Source organism: Anoplolepis gracilipes, chromosome 13 (assembly GCF_047496725.1).
Source record: "Anoplolepis gracilipes chromosome 13, ASM4749672v1, whole genome shotgun sequence".
In the NCBI taxonomy this organism is placed as follows: domain Eukaryota; kingdom Metazoa; phylum Arthropoda; class Insecta; order Hymenoptera; family Formicidae; genus Anoplolepis; species Anoplolepis gracilipes.
Window position 1 is genome coordinate 8748294 of NC_132982.1, and position 22321 is coordinate 8770614.

The following is a 22321-nucleotide window of genomic DNA, read 5'->3' on the forward strand; positions in this document are numbered from 1 at the left end:
AGGAGATCGACTATGTCGAAAGTGGTGGGGTTGGTACGCAGGAGAGACGAGAGTTAGCAAACGGAGAAGAAAGAGAGAGAGAAGCAAGGCAGTTTTGTGTTTCTCTCTCGGTCAAGCATTTGAATGAGAAAGAAGGAAGAAGTTTAAGCGAGAGAAAGGAGAAGAGAGAGGGTAAGAGTTCTTCCAGCTAAGGGAGCGTGACGGAACGATGAAGTTTTCGTGAGAGAAAGAGAAAGTCTGAGGGTCAGACAAAGAGAGCTGCTGTTCGCCGGTGTTGCTGGATGAGAAGGAAGAAAGACGTTCGAGAGGAACGACGATATGAGATAAAGAGAGATAGTAATAGAGACCGAGGGGAAGCATGCTAAAGTCTGAGAGAGAAAGATATAAACAGAGAGAGCGACTCCAAAGAGGCAAGTGACGACGAAGAGGGGGTGGCGAGGATTGGCGAAGGAAGCGGTGAGGGGCGGAACACGGCAAGAGAGGGGTGAGGGGAGGAGAAACGGTGCCTTGGCGCGAGCCCGAGGAGTCGAAACTACGGAATTTCAACCGACAGAGTAGTACCGGCGTCCGTACGACACGGTCGTACAGTTGTAGTGAGCGAGTGTATTCCGCCGAAGTGAGAGTGAGAGGAAAGAGAGAGAAAGAAAAAGAAGATGTGGGGGGGGGAATTGGACGGAGGGGTGATGCGAAGCTGAGGTGGTTGCGTCTCATTGTGTTCGCTGTTCGCCGGTTCAGTTCCGCTGCTCTCGCAGTACCGGATACGCGACGTCAGGTAATCGACTCTTAGACACCCACGATCAATTCTGTCATGATCGTAAAGCGAAAGAGAGAGACTCTATAAATTATAGTTATTGTGGAATACGGACACAATTATAGTGAGCAAAGCGCGAAATGTTTCGCGCTCGTGATAATTGTCGTGATAATTAAAATTTTTAGACAATTAGATCAAGATTCGAGACATCCTATCAGAAATCTTCTCTCAAGATCAAGTGTCGATCGTTTCCATCAACGGAAGAGATTTTGCCAGAAGGACGACGAACGTAAATACAAATATTATTTTGCGCCGGTCAGCATGTGAATCATCGACGATACGTGTGTCTATTTCCGTTTCATTTTGTTTGTCTCGATACTGAGTTAATCGGTATTGTCCGCCGTTCATTATCGAGAGACGCGTCTCTAATTTTTAGAATAAAACCTGCAAGCAAGTGGTACCGTCCCGTTGTCGTCATTGTCATCGTGTCGACACACCGTCGAACGGAGGCCGACAATGCCGCACGAGGTGACTGCGATTTATCGAGCGACATTGAATTGGATATTCGCGTCCGGAATCGGTGCGATCATATGATAAATGTAGAACACGTTTTATTCCCGGTTTCTTTTTGTTTTCTTCTTTCTACTCTTTTTCGTTTTAAACACCATATTCTTCCTTCCCTTCTATTGATACGGCTAGATCACGAGGCGCATTGTTTCTCCCGCCGAACTAGTGAATCTTCGCACGTGACTCGTCGCAGAGCCGTTTCGCACTTCCACGTATGACGCGATCGTTCATGTGATATCTAGCATGCTACGTCACGCGTAGTTATGCTGCGTCATAGAGGACGCAATCCAAGAAGCGACTAAGTGAAACAACAGACCAAAAAGAAAGGGAGAAGGATTGCCACGTTACAGGTGCGCGCGCGCTCGGGCGCGTGTAACGGGCACTCATGTGTGTGTGTCGTCTAGTTTTATTCTGTTCGTGTTGTGCACGAGTTACTATTCGACGGCTAAAACACGTGACTTGACGGTCAAGTGGAAAAAAAGACAATATGAGTGAAATGACGAGTGTCGAGCCACAACAACAACAGCAACAGTACGTAGGTGGCAGTTCGAATACGGGGCATCATTGTAAAGACTGTGGTCTTAACTTCGAGAGCGAGAAAAGCTTAGAGGTGCACCTGCGTTATCATCAAGAAAATTTATTAAATCAATGGGCTAGTAAGGCACAACAAGAAGAGAGCAATAATAATCATAATAAAACTGGCAATCATAATAATCACGTGAATGTCAATCGAGATAATGTGACTGTGCCGACGGATTCGAATGAGCCGTCATCGATGTCGCCTTCTCAAGATCCAACATCTTCGCAGCAGCAGCAGCAGCAGCAGCAGCAGCAGCAGCAGCAGCAGCAACAACAACAACAACAACAACAACAACAACAACAACAGCAACAACAACAGCAGCAGCAGCAGCAGCAGCAGCAGCCACAACAACAGCCTCAACAACAGCAGCAACAACCTGCCATACATACACTTGTATGCCAGTCATATGATCATTTTCAACCATTGTTTAATGAGAGCGGCTATTACATGCCAAACGAGCAGTCTTACATGTTAACTCATCATTTTTCACCGTCCCAGGAAGATGCTCAGAGCAATCGTGATGGTGGCGGCGGTTACCCCCGTTATCATCCGTATCAGCATCAACAGCATTATTCTGCAGATCGCGCGACGTCCAATTCTACTAGTCCGCAGAGTCCGCCGCTTCAATGCGACAAATGCGGTGCTGTTTACGAAGACGCAAATCAGTTAGGCGAACACATGAGAACGAATCATTTAGATTCACCTTCTGCGTATCCACCCGTGCCACAGTATCAATTGGGCAACAGCCCTCAGCAGTTGCATCCATCGCCGCCTCTTTCTAATCAACCACAACAACAACCTGGTTATGATTACAACGGTGGACAGACAAACAAATCGGAAATGAAACAAGAACCACCTGAAGAGCAGACTGAGATTCTCGACTTAGATTCTCATAAAGTGGAAAGCGCGCACCGATTCGAGGAGCTCATGAGACTTCGGCAGCAACAACAGCAGCAACAACAACAAGGACTTCAGATGCAGATGCAGCAACAGCTAATACAGCAGCAGCAGCAGCCACAGCAGCACAGAATAGGATCACATTCGGTGAGTTCTATGCTGGGTTGGCCGCCGGCCACTCAACCACATGATTATCATAGCGGGCTTGGGTCTATGGGCCCCATAGACAATGTTCCTCCACCGATTGCTGATCAAGGTCAGTTCATGCGTGGTCAACATATGCCTGTGGAGCACGGACATCAAGGCTCACCAATAATCGCAAGCGCGCAACCGATAGCAAATCATCAAATGCCAGCTGGATTCGTTCAGACAGCGGCGCCAGCGCCGCCGGCGCCATTAGCTAACCAATCCTGGAAAAGCAACGAGCCGCGCCGGCCAAAGACCTACAACTGCAGCTCGTGCAACAAGTGGTTTACAAGTTCGGGCCATCTCAAAAGACATTATAATACGACGTTGCACAAGAACGCTGTCAAAAATGGCAAGGAACCTGATCCAGCGATCTTACCGATTAGCGCTCATCATCATCCTACTAGAGAGAACAATCATTCGAGTAACAGGGGCGGCGGCGCGCCCGCACGATCTCCATCGGATTTACCATCTTCTAGGAGTCCCCCAAACTTGATGGCAGGTCCCTCGGGCGAGGCGACGAGGGGCCTGCTTCACACGCCCACCACGCACTGCAATTCCAACAGCAGCAACAGCAGCAGCGACTCTTCGGCAGCGGTCCTAATGCAACAACAACTGGTCCATCTGCCACACTCGGGAATAATGCCGGTCAATTCTCCGGTTCCATCGCCACTGGCGGGACATCATCAGCAACAAATGGGTTCTGCGCCTCACCAGCTGGGCCTCCAGCAGCAGCAACAACAGCAGCAACAGCTTCACCTGCCAACGGATTCATCGGGCCAGCCGGTGCATCATACCACGAGTTCGCCCATACCCCCACAGGCGGCATCGCACATGAGTTGCCCTTCGCCAATGGGTTCATCCCCGCACCCGCATCACATGAACTCGCCAGGCTCGGTCCATCCGGCGATGACTTCGCCCACGGCGATGGGGGGTACTACGATGCCTCACCAGCCGTACCCAAACGCATTGCCCCCCCACGTTACCACAATTACTACCCCCACCCCGGCGGTCCTACTGGAGTCTACCCAACCAGTTACCACCCTCCAGCTAACTTCTATTGGTAACGAGCAAAACGATCAACAACATCATCAGTTATTGCCCAGTTTTACGGTTTTTGATCACAAGAATTTCTCGCAAATCGGTGTATTAACAGCGTTTGTAGAAGTACAAAACCAGATACAAGCCGTTAACGTGGGGGGGCTAAGCACGGAGGAGATCACTCCTCAAGAATCTTTTGAATCTACCCCAACGACTTATGACCCATTTTCACCATCGCGCTATAAGTCGTTGACCGATATGGACCTAACGACGATGCAGACGAACGCGGATCAAGTATCTTCGCTCACCTATCAGTTTGAGCAACAGCACATTGATATTGAAACGAATAATAACCACCTATCACAGCTGAGGCAAGCGAAGGAAGATTTAGACCCGAACATCGGCTTGCAGCCTAAGAAGGAGCGTAAGAGCAAGATCAACTCCAGCAAGCAACGTCAGGTCACTTCCGCGGCTAATTTTATTTCGCAAGATGGCATCCACAAGTGCATCGATTGTAATAAATCTTTCGGGAGAGGCTGCTATCTCACACAGCATAATAAAAGCTTCCACTCGGGCGACAAGCCGTTTAAATGCTCTCAATGCGGCAAGCGATTTCCGGACGAGGAATTGCATGCAAAACATGTGCAGATGCACACCTGTTTGAGAAAGCACAAGTGCGAAGCCTGCCCGAAAGTATTCGCCCACAAAACCGACCTCAAGCGGCATACTTGCATCCATACCGGTAAGCGGCCATTCAAATGTGATACTTGCGGTAAAGGATTTATCCGACAGGATCACATGAAAAAGCATCAAGATACGCACAACAAGAAAGCGCGGCTGTCCGCGCAACGACAGAGCATGCAACGAGTGAACGCCCAGCGGCTCAACGGTTCGCGTTACAACGCTCAACGGTCTCAATGTTCAACGCAATGTTAAACGACCCGACAATGTCGACAATGTCGACAGAACAACTACGACAAAAAGTTGTAAAGAGACGTGTGCCTTCGGGATGTCAAACTTGATGGGTTGCTCCGATCGTTGCGCGGCCTCGAGATCGTCTCGTTCACAGAACGGAAGGTAACATTCTTCGCCGATTGGCAGATATCGTTCGCATTTTCCGTTTTGTTTCTTGTTCTAATTTAATCCCAGACACACAGAAATATATAACTGTTTGCCAATGATTTAATATTTATTTTGTAATTTTTGCTAAAATAGTACATTATTTTTAATAAGAAAAATTAAATAGATAACGAATTTTTTTTAAACAGTTTTGACGTAATAATATGCACGTGGACGTCATATGACAGCGTCGACATTTTTTCAATTTTTTTCTATTAATGTAATATTTATTTGATTCTTAAAGCAATTCGACGTTCTCCAAGCTTTTTATCTAAAAGTAATTTGATGGAAAGTAATCAAGACGAAACGGTCTTTACAATATATCGAAATTGTGCTTCTTTTGTGAATATAAACGTCATATAAAAAAATGTATCTGCGGAACTTTCATGACGGTATCGACGAACCGAAGGCGTAGCGATTCGATCCCAAAAAGAAATAATGCGAGATCTTTCTCTATCTATTACTTTCGCAAAATGGTTCCTCAACAAATCACGACTTTAAATTCCGTAAACATTTTTAACAACGATCTCGGGAAAGTTGTAAGCGCATTTTCAAATTGGCAACAAGTGATCGAAGACTAATACATCAACGTTGTATTAAGTCCTCGAAGCTTATAGCATTGTACAAAGTACTAAATATATATATATATATATATATATATATATATATATATATATATATATATATATATATATATAAAGTCTGTATATTACTATTACATTATAATTATTACAAATATATAATGACAAAAAACAAAGAAGGGTCTCCATAATATGAAATTTGCAACTATAGAACGAAAGCCATTTAGCGTTAACGTTAGAAAAAGTTGTTCAACATTTTTTTCTACTTTTTCATATATTTTTAATATTACAGTTTTAAATATGTTATAAATATTGTATATAATTATGTATTTATAACTACGCCTTATTTCTTATGTTCCTTCAATATATGTTCTTAAAAACATCGAAATTTATTTTCATTTATCTCATCACACAATTTCATAATTTATTATTATACTTCTTTTCTTTCTCTCTTTTTCTCTTACTTTTAAAAAAAATAATTACTCTACTATTACTTATTACAAGATATTATTATTTTGGGCAAAATAACAATAAACTTTTAAGTAATGTTGATAATAATATAATTACATTAATTGTTATAACAACAAAATTATATATTATTATAGTAAAAGAAGTTTTGTTGCTATTGAGAACTTACATACAGCAAAAACTTAAGCATAATAATAAATTGTAAAATGTGATGAATAAAAGTATCATTTAATCGATGTGAAAATATATATGCTGAAGAAGTAAAAATTTATTCTATCCTATTTTTAATAAATTTTTCTGTGTTTTGTTCTATGAATAGGAAGTACTTGTAAATATATTTTAAAATAGTCTTTGGTTCTACAATTAGCAGGAGCTACTTGTAAATATATTTTAAAATAATTGTAAATAACATAAATATTTTTTTCTTTTTACATGTGTTTATAAAGGATAAAAATAAGTAAACAATAAAACACTCCGTTGTCGTTGAAAACGCGTCCAACATTAATCAATAATTGTAATGTATAATCGAAGGAAATGTAAAAGGTGTACTTTTTAATTTAGATAAAATTTTAATTTTAGATTTCCGTTCCTTTATTGTGAAAACATACCCGATACATTGATTAATAATTGAAATGTATCTCCTAACGGAATATAAAAAATATATTTTTTATTTTAAATAAAACTTTGATTTTAATCAATGCTGGGCACGTTTTCATAATAATGTTTCATTTGTTTATTTAAAAGCCTAAGGTAGTCTAAAGTTATAATTCGCGCGTTGCTCAAGGTGAACTTTACTCGCACTTTTAAATTGATTGTAAAATTTTAATTAGATTTTCTTATCAATCGTGATTAAACGGTATAAAGGGAAATTAAAACTCAATTGTACATGTATGTTTATATGAATTGATGTGCACGTCAAATAAACCATACATAAAATCCTAAATAAGTTCTCATACGTATTAAGTTTCTAAATTCTCTCCCAATTTTTAAATTTTTAAAATAGTCTTTTAAATTTTATAAAATAAAAGAGTATTCTAGTTTATTAATTTTTTAAATATTACACTTGTATATATTGTAAATAAATATAACAATTTAATAAATTAATTAAGTTATATATTTTATTTGTTCTCTAGATTGTTATGCTTAATTTACATATAAAACTCTTATCGATAAGAGTTAAATAGTTGATTTTATATTAAGATCACATTCTCTTATTAAAAATATTCATATGTTGATTATTCATTTTAGCAACTGTTGTTAAGATTTAATCTTATTTTGTATGTTCTCGCTATTAAAGTTTATCAATTAATGTTAATTATTTTCGTAGCTTAATTTGTTCCGCATATTCACGGCACTAATTAATCGATGCCTGATTAATTACTGTGGCAAAACGAGCCAATCGCCACGACTACGATCCGACCTCGCAGTAAATTTCCCTTCGAGCCATGCGTCGTTCGGCACACGCAAATACACATTATGAGTAAATGTTCACCTTACTATAACGAAATAACAAGTTATTGTTTTCGTCCTTGTTTTATTGAAGCGATCGATTTCAAAATGTCCAAATAGGTTCTCGCTCAATATTATATTAGTTATTTAAACCTCCGTCATGTGCACACACATACAAACACACACACACACACACACACACACACACACACACACACACACACATTACCGTTGCTGTTTAACAAAAAATTATCTTTAATGTGTATATGTCGAGACACTGTATGATAATTTGGTCAAGTTTATTTGATAGTTTTTAATTTCACACTTAAATAAATGAATGATAAAAATATTTATATATTATTGTAATTTTTCACTATAAACAAAATCTGTTTATAATTATACATGTTTTATAATAATATTTGTATTTTTATTTATTCTATTATAATTATATTAAGGTTCATATGTTCGTTTATCGTGACAGTTTACTCTTATTTGAGGAGGCACTTGTATTTAAATTAAAAAAAAACAAAAGACCGAGGGACGAGAGATGATAATTTTTGAAACTTTTATTCTCTACTCCCGATTGCAGCCAACCCTAGGTTGGCGAAAAGACGGAGGGAGTATGCGTTTTTTACTCGTCTATAATAAAGCTATTTTGTTTTATTTGGAACGTTCTTTTTATGCATATTAATTGGCATATTATTAACATAAAAAAATACATTAGTAATCTGTCGCAAGTACTTAAAAAATTGGGTATATTGTCACGATGAATAAAGGATATTTCTAAAACAGTAGTATGACAAATTTACATCGGCAGTATTGTAAAGCAAAAAATCCTGATAAACACATGTAAATACATCTTCTACGTTTTTAAAATATAGATCGATTAAGATACTGTATACTTTGCAAATGATTTTCGTCACTGTAGTCGCGAAATATAAAATTTAAATATCCTGTGTAAAACAATCCACGGATTTAAGGATATATTCTTATTGTTAGATACATACAGAAAAATTGCGAGCGTACACAATACATCACAAACTTGACGCGAATATAAACACATTTTTTTTTCACAAGTCCTGCTTTATTTATCATATTAAGGAAGAATAATATCAATACACACGTAAATAATATCGATGTATAGCGTATAACATGATAACACGCGGTAAACGATATGTAGCACTCTTGCCACTTTTTACTACGTAATGTCACACCCGAAACAGACTACCTCAGAGTTCAGGAATTTAACGATGAATGAATGGTGAAAAGAAAGAAAATGAAAGAGCCAATGCAATAATAATAATAATAATAATAATAATAGTAATAATAATAATAATAATAATAATAATAATAATAATAATAATAATAATAATAATAAAGTAGCGAAGAGCGTCCGTGTGGGCGAAAGATGTACTTTCATACATTGCAGTTTGACTTGTATTTTGTATGCGCTGCGTCATAATCATCTCTTTTGCGCACGAGGTATAACACTAGATATGAGAGAAAGGGAGAAGTAGAAAGAGAGAGAAAGAAAAAAAGAAAGAAAGAACTGTCGTTCAATATAATATATAAGATGAGAGTAGATTAAAATTTTCACACGTATTTACTAACGTAATCCAAACTCGCTATTAGGATATATATCTTACTTTCTTTCTCTCTCTTTATTTTATCTTCTACTTTTTGTATTTTTCATCATTCGGCTTTACTTTAGATTTAAGATGTCCAAATTATAAGCTGATTAAACCAGTAGGTAATCTAAAAAATGCGAATGGTAGAAGACAACGAGAAAGAAAGAAAGAGAGAGAGAGAGAGAGAGAGAGAGAGAGAGAGAGAGAGAGAGAGAGAGAGAGAGAGAGAAGAGAGGGAAGATACATATAATCTGCAAGCGAGTTTGGTTGTAAGAATGTTGTTTTAATAATGTGCATGAACGTTTCACATAACTCGTGCATTAATCATTATCATTAGTGTCAATTTTTGATGGAATATGTAACATGTTTTTGTTTCATCAATCAAAAAATCACTACACACGTTACGTTCCTATATTTAGTGGACTTAGCGTACAATGGAATTCGCTATGAGAAGCGGAGAAAGAAATTGATGTGCGATTTTTAGAGACATATCAAACAGTGTTACTGCACACTCGGTTTCATTATAAATAATATAACGCGTCGGCGTTAGGCGAAGGCTCTGATATTATGCAATCGAATATACTATATCTAGCCATATCATCGTTTTACAAAACGATCCAACGTCACGAGAGACAAGGAGAACAGAATGCAAATGTTTGCGATTTCATTCGTCTCTGTATCCAAGGCGTGACGGCGAAAAGAAAAAAAACAAATATAGATATGTAACTAGAATTTCAGAGCGATGAGATATTCTTAGTACAATCTTTCGATATGGAATTTTAATAGCGATTTCAAAGTTGCTTGAAAAATCAAGGCTCATTTCTTTTTTTTCACTTGTTTTTTATATTATTACTTATTTTTTATATTATCACTTGTTTTTTTTTTAATATTACTACTTCCCCAGCTCTCTTCATTATTGACTATTATTATATTAATATTATTAATTATTATTATATTGTATTAATATTATTGTATCGATAAAACTATTGGATTAATTATAAGACGTAATTTTTGTACATTTCATTCACTTGGCGAATGTCTGTTGTGAGAAATGATGATGATCCCGGCACATTTCACGTGCTACGTGTAACACTAACGTATATATGTATATGTACGTATGTGTATATATACTAGGGGATTTTTTTTTTTTCAAATGCGCGTCGTTAGGTCGTTATGACATTTTAGGTCAATAGTATAATACATATCTTAGGTTTTGAATAGCTCTCTTTAGTAAAATGCAGTATTTTAGCTTCTTTAAACGATGGTGTTTGGGTCCATGTATAGATTTCTTTAAAAGATGATCCCCTAATTGTTTTGAACAGTAATTGTGTGTCATATATGTAAAAGTGATGATTCGCGACTAACAATTTGTGCGCGCGATTTTCCTAAAATTTTCAAGATACATATCAATATAGTCGTCCGATTTTATAACTGTAGGTTTTTATAAAAATTTTTTACGCGATGCTTTATGTACTCTGTAATATTTCGAAACATTGTCTCTCTTTCTCTCTCTCTCTATATATATATATATATATATATATATATATATATATATATATATATATATATATATATATATATATATATATATATATGTGTGTGTGTGTGTGTGTTAATTTCTACTCCAAAGTATTGCAGAATATGTAAAGAATCACACACAAAAATTTTTGTAAAAAAACTACAGTTATGAAATCAGATGAATATATCGATATGTATTTCGAAAATCTCGGAAAAATCACATCGTACAAATTATTCGTTGGGAATCTGTTAAAGAGGAAGAAGAAATGTATGGGTAAAAATATCGGCATAAATTCATATTTGAAAAAAATCTCTATACGCTGAGGAGTTAAGAGAGAATTGCGCACATTCCGGATCATTGTATCTTTATATTATAAGGATATTGATAAGATGTATATATAGGAATATTCCCAAACACAATCGCGCGAAAGAAAGATATCGATAATATTGAGATATGCATTCCCTTAAAAAAAAAAAAAAATGTGATTCTGATTTCACGGGCATTTTCTCCCAGAGAATATTGAGAAGCAGTTAATTTTCGCCAGAGTGCGAGAAAAGTAACTTGAGAGAGATTCTCTCATTTCACACAGGAACATTATTCCGTACACGCATATACACATACACATGGTTATATATCTCTCTTGTGCCATATAAATATATATAAATATATATATATATATAATATATAGATATAACCATGCGTGTCAACAAATTTATAAAGTTCCAGAGAAAGGGAGAGAGAAAGAAAAAAAAGAGAGAGAGAGAGAGAGAACGAGAGAGAAAGAGAGAAAGAATGCGTGTGGCGATTATGACACAGTGATATTTCAGTTACATATATTTAATGATCATACATATATGATCCAATTTGGAATAATGATATATCACACATGTTTTCCGTTCCTTTTGAATGGGCATACAAAATCCCAAAGAAAACATTAAGAAATTTAAAAAATGCAATAATCTGAGCTCAATAATTATACGATCAATATTATGAATAAAGAATACTGCTTGTCGCTAAATTACTTTCAAACATTTATGTTAATCTCGTGAGATTATAATCTATCATAATACATTAACACATTTTTTAAATTTCGAGATAATAACTTTTTAAGATTTTGTATGCCCACACTGCTGTTCTATGCTTGTTTTAAGAATACACATAACCTGGGATGCATAATAACGAAGAATTAAGAAGAGTGAATTATAAAAAAAATTTCTTTGATACACAGACACCGCAGAAATAAAGCTCATAATTATTTTTTTTATTCTATTACTCTCCGAAGATTATGTAGAAATTATCTAGAACAAGAAGAGATTTAATCAACAAGATTAATTAATAAATTTAATAAATTTAATTGAAAGCATAATATGAAAATAGATAAATATGTTGTAACTTTAAGAAAAGAAGAAATATTTTTTTCAGCTATATTTATGCATCTTATGGTTTCAACCGACGTTATGGACTTGTTCCGTCGCAACTAGTCAATAACTTTTTTAATATTTTAATTCTCTGAAAACGAACCACTCTTATATTTGTCGTCAGTATGTAAGATTTAATTTTTGCTCATATAATTCTTTTCTTTTCTTAAACATAGAACAGCTAATTTATAGTTAATTATCGATCTGTACCGTATTACGATACTCTAAAACTAGCAGACCGAGAAGCAGGAGAAAGTATGGCACACGAAACACTAGATTGTAATTTATATCAATTCTTGTTTTTTATAAGTTAGTTATAATATACATGTATAGTATTGTTTTTATAAATATATTTTATTTCTTCGTAAAATAAAACATTTCTTGATTCTTAGAAAACATTTTTCTTTTTATTTTCTTTCTGTTTCCTTCTTACCTTTACGTTTTATAGATTACGTAACGTATATTATTTTATACACATATATTAGCATATGTCATTAATAAAATACATACAGACAAAGCTATCTAATATTTGAAAAAAAAAAAAAAAAAAAACAAATAGTAAAAAGAAATGTCAAGAGGGAGATATCTACTATATGTGTAAACTACATTCTTAAAGCTGTTTTATAAATTATTTTTTTCTCGTAATACAAAAGTTGGTGCAATTTAACCTTTTGTTTCACGTGTATATTATATAGGTTCATATACGTTCGATGAAATCTTCGAGATATCGTGTACGATACACGACGAGCATCTAACGAGTTAATGCACGTTATGTTTACTCGCGCGCGTATTCGTGATCGGACTTCATTAATCCCGACGAGCGGAACATCTCTCCGGTCGTTTTGCGCTTTCGAAAATCAACGGATATCTTCCGTTTCGTACTCTCTGTTTGCACTTTTTTTTTTCCTCCCTGCGCTTTTATCGGCGCGCAATTTAGTTAATGTCAGAGTATACGGACACACGCGTGTTGTACGCGAGAGATTCCATGAAGTATCCCGATCGTGGCGAATCGCCCATCCTCCCGATCTGTACCATTACACCCACTATTCCCCTTCTGCGATCCTCTCTCCCTTCCTCTCCGAATCCCCGCTCTCCCGCGTCGTCCTCTCGTCGCGTACTCGTAACCTTGGGCATTCTGTAATTTAGCAAATTGTTGCGGACTCGACGAAAGGAATCGCTCGATTCGCGAGTGCCTCGCCAATAGCGATGATGGTATCTCTCGCCGCGCTTGGACCACTTGGAGCGAAAAAAGGATAAATAAATAAATAATCGAATAATACATACATGTATCTCGAGAAGAGAGATAAGGAAGTTCCGTGCCAATTCTTTTGTATTCTCTTGACTTCGAATTTCTTCTTCGGACGCGCGATCGAGAGTTTTTAATTAATATTACAAAGGTAAATATAAAATCTCGAAGAAATTTGAACATTCACTTTTATATATTTCTCATACTTTTATAATAAAATTACATGTAATTACATTCCAATATACATCCTTATTTATTAGTTCGATTGAAAAAGATTCTTTCAGAGGGAATGAAATTGCAAATATTATTCCACTTGTAATTTGCGAAATTGCGCGATCAGCGGTATCCTTACGTTAGTTTATCGCTGGGCGAATTATACACCAATCTCCCGCTATTTAAAGATCTACAATCAGCTGATAGCATACAGAGAGAAAGCTAATCAACGTCGACGAGATTGAAAGAACTTGGCGAAGCACAAGCGCGAATCGAGAGACTCGTGTATATGGTAGAGCGGCGGGGCGCAAAAATAAAGGGAACGAACGGGCCAAGACGACCACGAACGAAGATCGATAGTCGCGTCGACTTAATTGCGGATTACGCGGCAATGATTACCGATCGCCCTTTCCTTGTTTCGCAGCAATAATAATTAATGGCCGTGATCGGGGCTCGTCGGGCGCTCCCCACCCCTCCACCCCCCCCCCGCCCCTCTTGCCGTTGCTATCAGCGAGTCCGCATCGTTGTTAGACTTAGGCAACATCTACCTGATGATGAAGCAATATATTTATGCGATCTATAAGACGCGATTTATAAGACGATGGAGGAAAGAGAAGAGCGAGGAGAAAAGAGTGGAGAATGAAAGAGAGAATGCGAAAGAAAGAATATAGGGAGCGGAATGTATCTTGATAAGAGATTAAGTAAATCGAGAAGCGATGTGTTAGGTGTAGAGTCCATTGTATTATGCGTCTTCTAGTTAAATTTTTATGTTTTCTAATTCGTTGTGAACGAATGTTTTTTAGTATATAAATATATAAATATATATATATATATAAATAAATAAATCTATATATATTATATATTTAAATTCTAGATTATATACGAATTCTAAGTGAGAGAGAGAGAGAGAGAGAGAGAGAGAGAGAGAGAGAGAAAAAAAAAGAAATCAATCAACGAGCTGCGTGGCGGCTACCGTTATACCTCGCTGCGAAAGCTCACGAGAGCGATTATCTTTAAGCGTGACAATCGAGATCCAAGAAGCGCGAGATGCTCGCTTACATGTCCATATCCCATATAAGGCGCACGCTCCGATCGCTAAATGCGGATGAATTTTACACTCGTCGCAAAAATCACGATAAATCGGTGCAGCCGCATTTAGCGATAGCTGTGCGATAGAGAGAATCTCACAGACAAGTTTCAGACCTTGTCTCGCAGAGGCGAATTCGTTCCCCGAAGACGAAAGAAAATCCGCGAAATCGCCGAATAGCGCAATACATACATACATACATACTTGTCCCCAGGGACAGAGGGTCGAAAAGAAAAAGCCATCCAACCGCGGGTCGCGCATTCTCGACCCGCTAAAAAATTTACAATTAGCTCACCGTATAACTATACAATGCTCCTTTTTCGAGAGGAGCACACTGCCGCCACGGGAGGAAATTTGACTTAATTGACGGAATTAAGAGGAAAAGGAAAAACAAGTCAAATACATTCGACCGCGGATCTCTCGGGGTCATAAACAGGCCGCGTAATACAAGATCCGCGATAAATAATATACGGCGGCGCGTCCGCCGCTCGTGGTACACGCGATGTATCGTGTATCGATTATGTATTTGACGCGAGAACGCCATACACAAGTACCTCATGATACAAAACACATGTACAAATGTTCATACGTTTTCAGAATAATATTAGCTAATTAATAAATAAATATATCCAGGAGAGAAAATCGACGACCGACTCTGTGGCTTCAATGGATCCTCCCCTCCTTCTCCTCCCTCTCCCCCCGTCACTTATCCTCCCTTTTCTCTTCTCTCACATATCTTATTATTATATGTTTTCCTCGTTACACCGAACGTCGGAAGGATAGTGATTTGCGAGGACAATCGTTGTACGCGCGAGCGTGAGACGATCGGCGAAAATATATGGCGGTAAGTATTCGTGAGGAGGAAAATTATGGTATAATAACCGTAATAGAAGCTACAGTATCACAATATGTGCTTGCATTATAACGCGCATAACAGAGTAATTTATTTAATGACTTGTGTGTCGCTGTTTATAACATTTAAGCGGCGCGGCGAGGCCGTTAAATAATTATCGACGTTTGAGGGGCACGCAAGTCGATTCGTAATAAGCGACTCTCTCCCATCGGCGCGACGAGTGAGAGGGGTGAGATAAATCTACACCGATTTTTTTAGGAAATCTGAGTGTAATCAGCGGAAAATATACCGTTTCTTTCACAAGAAAAACAAAATTTAATTTTCAATTAAAGAAAAATAGCTGCAATGCATCGATATAAAAAAAAAAAACCAAATATTTAGACGAGTTGAAATTAAATTTAATGCGCTTAAGAAATTTTAACTTGAAAAGGATTTTAATTAATTCGGATTTTGTAGAACTGAATCTTTATTTATTTAAAGAAGAATAAAGAAAAATTTATTATATCAATAAAAGAAAAAAAAAACATGAAAACGAAGAAAAAATAAAATAAGGATATAATTAAAAATTAGAATAAAAATTTAAATTTAAAATATTGATTTATCTATGTCGACGTGAAATAATATTGAGTTGAACAACGTCGTAATCGTGCAAAGGTGTTACACACGTAATTTCAAACGAGCATCTCTCACGTATTTGTATATTTAGAGCAATTTTCCTGACACGTCTTACTGGCAAAAAAAAAATTAGTCTCCCTTCCCCTCTCGGTCAACCCTCTCTCCACCGTCGGCATTTTTCAACCGATTACCGCGACCGGCTTAACGCACGAAGATTACCGCCGCGCTCTCGCATCCCGTGATAAATAGCAAGATTACGAGTCTGCGTGTCGGCCAATGAACGATGCCCTCGGCCCGTGGACCATATGTTCCTCCAAGGCTGTGGGACCCTCGCCAGGACTTGGATCGCGTTAGCGTACAGCGAGTTTCGAGCGAGTCGCTCCATTGCAATGCGATCGATGCGACATAACGTCAATGATAAAAGTCGTAAAAATCGCAGAATTACGTGTTTAATTAATTATTAAAAACTGTCAATATATTCGATTAAATTAAAAATGTTAACTGAATTTTTAATTTTAAAGATTTTTAAATAACTGTTAGAATATTGAAACAAAATGTTTCATGGAAAGAGTTATTTTTCTAAAGAATAATAATAACTTACTTAGAAAACGAAAAACAAAAGATTCTCTTTATGCTTTTGTATCTCGTAAATATTCCGATTTTACCTATGTCTGGATTTGTTACATAAATTAAAAAAAAAAGAGAGAGAGAGAGAGAGAGAGAGAAAAGTATATTTTCGAAATATTTAACGTATCATATATCGATCACTGTGCAAATTTATATTCGTAATTCCAACTTAGGCACACACACGAACCCCCGCGGCTCGAAGAGCGGATATCCCAGTTTCCGATGCGTATCCGAAAGATTTTTCCCACAGCGAAGACAGCTGTCATAATGAGTTGCATCCTCACGTCAGCCTTTCTACCCGTCGCCGCTCTTCCTTCGAGCTTTATCTTGTTCCGTCGCCTCTCTATCTAAACGCCAAGTTTTTCGTTAAGACGATATATGCTCCGCGTGACAATGCAGCTTTCCCTTTATCGGCCGGTGCAGTTCCCGCGGGAGAACGGGGAACGCCTCTGAAAGAAGGGCCCGACGAAATTTGAGAAACGAGCCCTTCGACGCGCATAAATCGTGGCCGATAAGCTGCGGATAAGGGCGAGCAAGACCTTATGTCTTTTATAGGATTCGCGACGCCATTTCTCTTCGTTCTCCTTTAGATTAGTCGCTTACCGCGTATCTCTCCTCGAAGCTGGCTTCCGCCAACGAATACAAATTAATCGCATGTTCAACGGATGTTGGAGAAGTAGGGACTATTGAGTCTGAAGTTTGCAGAATTCCTTGAGAATTTCAAAGAATTAAGATACAATCTCAAGAGTGTGATTTATAAATTTGAAGAAAAAAACAAATGGGAATTAAAACACAATAGAAAAGTGTTTACAATCTTTCTTATAGCGAGTAAGCCCTTTAGTTTCAAGATGTCGAAATGTATTCATATTACGTGGGTCATGGACCGAATGGAGACTACGAGAAGGAAGAAGTTATGGGGAAATGCGTGAGGTAGGTCGCGCAGGATGAAAGTTACTGCATCAAGGTTCCCTTGAAAGTTCTCGGGGATACTTCTGGCACACGAGAGAGACCGAATTAATGCGGCCGTGTTACAACCGCACACTCGCTTTCGTTTTGATCTCCTTACAGAGTCTCTCGTCTCGAAAGGTTTCCGAAAGTAAAGGAAAGCTTTACATATGTATGCTCTCTGTTTATGACCGTGACACTCTTCTGTTAATTTCATTTTCGTTTATCTCTCCTCCTTATAAATAATAATGTTAGAAAATTAGAATTTAAATATTATTAAATTAATAAGTATTAATTTTGAAACAATTTTGATAAATGTATATAAAATATACATTCAAAAAACATAAAATATACTCAATATTTTTTTCTATTTCTACATTTGCCTTTCATACTCTTTGTGAAGTTTCATTTTTGACACTTCAGCTATTTTCAAGGCTTCAATTATCACCTTTTCTGCTTGAAAGAGGATAATCTTCAAGTCTTTGCTTTCCATAAGAATACTGTATAAATATTACTAAAAGTTTTCTATTACACTTTTTTATATATATTTGTTATTTAATGTATTACAATTTTTTTAAATTAAAGAATAACATTACAATTTAAATTAAACCGTCTTAAGATGAATTACTTGTTCAAAAGAATTAAATGTCGATAAAGTAATTAAATAAATTTCACCGATAAATGCAAAGTAAAAATATATACAATACAAAATTAATTTGAAGAGAGAAAGGAGGAAAGTATGACAAATTAGTAATACATTCAAGAAGAAAAAAAATATCTTATGTCGAACATATGGTAAGTCGCGGTTGATCGCTCTTAAGTCACGCCGTCTGATTCGTCATCGTGATGCTGGCTTCAAAATTTTTGGACGACAACTCATTACAACGCATATGCTGCTTCTAATTTCACGATACATTATATAAAGTAATAATCAGAATTTCCTAAAAAATTGAATGTATTTACTAAAAAATTTCATGCTGAAGAATCGGTACTTGTGTTTACAATTAAGATATGACGTTGCGTATAACTTTATCAAAAAAAAAAGCTTTGACTTATAAAAATAAAACAATAGTAGACAATAAAAAAAAAACTCCATTTTTGTTCTCAAACGTAACTCTCTATTTTTCATTAATGAGTTATAATTAGATGCAGAAAAAATATTTATGGTACATTATAGTTTTGCCAAGTAATTTTTTAAAATTAATTAATAATTGAATTTTAAAATTAAATAATTAATTAATATAAAAAACGGTACGTAAACTTTCATTGAAAGTTTCGAAATTTCTTGTTTTTCCATGCGCTGCCTCAGTGGTCCACGTGGTGTCGTGAAAGCATGTTCCAACAATTGTGTAACAGCATGCTAGTATATAGTGCAAATAATAAAGACGATCGTTCGGTCGCGATTGTTCGCAATGGCCGGTGAAAGTCACGGAGAAAGTACGGGAATATAAGCTGGCTCTATGTAATACGTGACGAAACGGCGCGCACGGCCGGATGTAATGCGAAACGACACATTTATTTTCGCGCAACACTTTCGATCTCCGACTGAAAGAAGGGAGAGAATGTGGTGGAAGAAAGAGAAAGAAAGAGAGAGAAAAATCTTGCCGGCACGTTAACGCAATCAACCCGGCGTAATGAGCGTTTCTCACGCGCCTTTAACGATGTTTTTATTACTCGGCAACTTACAAGAGATCGATATAATAAATGTAGAATATTTCGTGATATCTCCGCATTTTACACACAAGCGTATTTTTCGCCGAATTTAAAGTAGATTTTTGTCACGCAAATTTGATAAAGTCATGTTATATTTATTATTATATTTTTATTTGCTTACATTATTTTATATATATAACATAATATATAGCATCTGCTCATATTATATTATTTTATGTTATTGAGAAATATATTCTGTATTTCTCGATAAAATTATAATTCTGATGAAACTACTTAAAATTAACTGTTCGCATTTTTGATGACTCTTTAAGATACTTGTAGAATTTTTAACAATTTAATGAATTTCTATTCGCTATAAAAAATAGATACACATAATAAATAAGAAAGCTATAAAAATCTGCGCGCGATATTTTTTAAATATATATAAATATAAAAAATAACATTGTGACAAATATAAATAAATAACTGTATATCTTCAATATTGTGAATACTACGAATGAATAAATAATCGCTTACATCGTGTAAAAGATTAATCTTATAATAATGTATATTTATCACGGCAGACATAATTTCAAATAATTTAAGAACCATAACGTTATTATTTATTACGCGAGATTTTAACGTCGAGAAACAATAAAGGTTTTCCGCGACCAGCTGATTCGATGACTCGAGAGGAGAAGAATCCGAATCTCCGGCGCTCAAGCGCGCCGACGGCGACGGCGACGGCGACGGCGACGCGACACACTCGTGAGCAAACAAAGTCGGCGACGTGGACGGGATGCGCCTTGTTCATATATGGACGACGATGCGGAGGACCCGCTCGCGGCTTGGTAGCATCTGCCGGCGTTTTCATTCGCCGTAGTTTGCGCTTCCCAGGCTCCCGGGGATGCACCTGGTCCTTACTGGTGCCGGTGCATTCGTCTCCTCTCCCTCGCCTCTCTCCTTCTCTTTCTCACCGTCGTTCCCTCTTTCGGATACTCGCTTCACGAGATCCGTGTGCTACGGACATGCTCCTGTGAACTTGAATAGATCGATGGAGATACGGCCCTGGAGATCGGCTCAATAGCCGAGACACCCCGCCGTAGGTGTGCTCTAGCTCTCGTCGTTCGGGAGATTTATCTACGTTCCTAGGTTTGTACAAGAGCCGAAAGAACGTTTTTGAAAAAGACACGAGATTGGTAAGTCGCGGATATATCGATAGGCGTATCATGCTGATACTTGGTATTGATCGCGCGTGTGTGTTTGACACACTAAATGTTAAAGAATATGTTGAGATTTGTGTAATAGATATAATGAGAGAAAAAGAACGTTTGCATGATATGAAATGGAAAGTGCTTCTGACAAATATAATTTACGTTGCATTGTTAGGTTAAATTATTCAGGATTATTTCGAACGTTACTTAAATCTGCTTACGAAACAGTAGAGTTGCTTAATTTCTGTCATTAATCCGCTGTCAAACTACGTTCGGCAGATCTACTCAGTTTTTGTCATTAAAGTCTTGCCTGCGGCCTCTGTCGACAAAATATAAGCTGATGCGAATTCATCGTAATATACTGATCACATATGTTGTTAATCCATTCGAAAGTTATTTAACAATTTACTTAAAGCCTCTTAATAAAGTATTATATAATTATAAAATTATAAAATAAAATTAAGAAAAAAATTACGAGAGGAAGAAAGAGAGACGCTTTTACGATCTTAATATTCGTAAGAATATTTATTCACATAAAAACAAAAAGATTTTGTGCGTTAAATACACACGGCTGCTTGACACGTGTGGTCTTTTAGTGCGAGCACGATGAGTTCCGTGAATTCCTTTGAATCATTTTTTTGGCATGAAAAAAAAGTGTCGCGAAAAATCAGTACAATAATAGTAGAAGAAAAAGGCATGTAAGATTTATTCTGAAATTCTAAATTCAGCAATTTTTTACAAACATTATATTATTGTTTAATTTGTTTACTTTATGTATTTGTTGATAAATATTAATTAATCCTACCTTTTCGATAGAATTTTTTATATACACAAATAAATAAATTTAATACATAATAATTTTTATATATCCATACATAAAATATATTTTTATAATTTTACATATACATATATAAAAATAATGCTAATATGTAACATTTTTACTAAAATGCCTAATTCGATTTTGGCAGAAATCCAGAAAAACAGAAATTTATAGACTTAGATATCGGATAGAATCGGTAATAAAGGTTTTCAAGATTAAATCGCCGATGAAATGCGAGTTAGTGAGTTGATCCTCTCAAATGCGGCTTAAGCATTACACGACCCGAATAAAAATACTTATCTAACGTAAATATTTCCTTGTCAAGATATCTTTGAGTTTTATTACGCGTAAACAAATAGCGTAGATACATATGTGTATTCAAATACGAAGATAAAATTAATATTAAATACATTTAAGATAAAATAATAAAAATGCAATATATTTTTTTCATTCATTTCTATATATTTATTATTTATAATCATTTTTAGTAAAAAAAAAAAGCTAAAATAAATCTGTAGAAAATAATTAAATCGATAAAAAATTTATATATAGATAAAATATACTCAAGTCGAAAAAAATCACTGCTCTAAAATTTAATAAGCAGCATTATTTTATCTTAACGGCACACTTTTTACATTATTTATTTTTGCGCCACCATTTTTTACTGCTTCTATGCAAAGATAGGCTTTTCACCCTGTGGATTTACAGGTATTTCGGAGTTAATAATCCCGGACTCGATAATAATGATCCCGAGTTGGGGCTGCGGCAAAAATGCGGCCACCCCCTCGATTCTTCGTGTCGGGACGACGATGTTGGCATTAGTAAAAACGCGATATTGTCTGAC

The 22321-nt window shown here is 36.4% G+C and overlaps 1 protein-coding gene across 1 annotated transcript; it reads left to right on the top strand.

Moving 5' to 3' along the window:
• The first annotated feature begins 545 nt into the window (after positions 1-545).
• Positions 546-14583, top strand: LOC140672264 (uncharacterized). The gene has a single exon (XM_072904254.1). The coding sequence runs from the start codon at positions 1806-1808 to the stop codon at positions 4956-4958; it is 3153 nt and encodes a 1050-aa protein (XP_072760355.1). The 5' UTR covers positions 546-1805; the 3' UTR covers positions 4959-14583.
• The last annotated feature ends 7738 nt before the right edge of the window (positions 14584-22321 follow it).

Coding starts and splice junctions, on each gene's coding strand:
- LOC140672264 (XM_072904254.1), top strand. CDS start 1,806: ATGAGTGAAATGACGAGTGTCGAGCCACAACAACAACAGCAACAGTAC.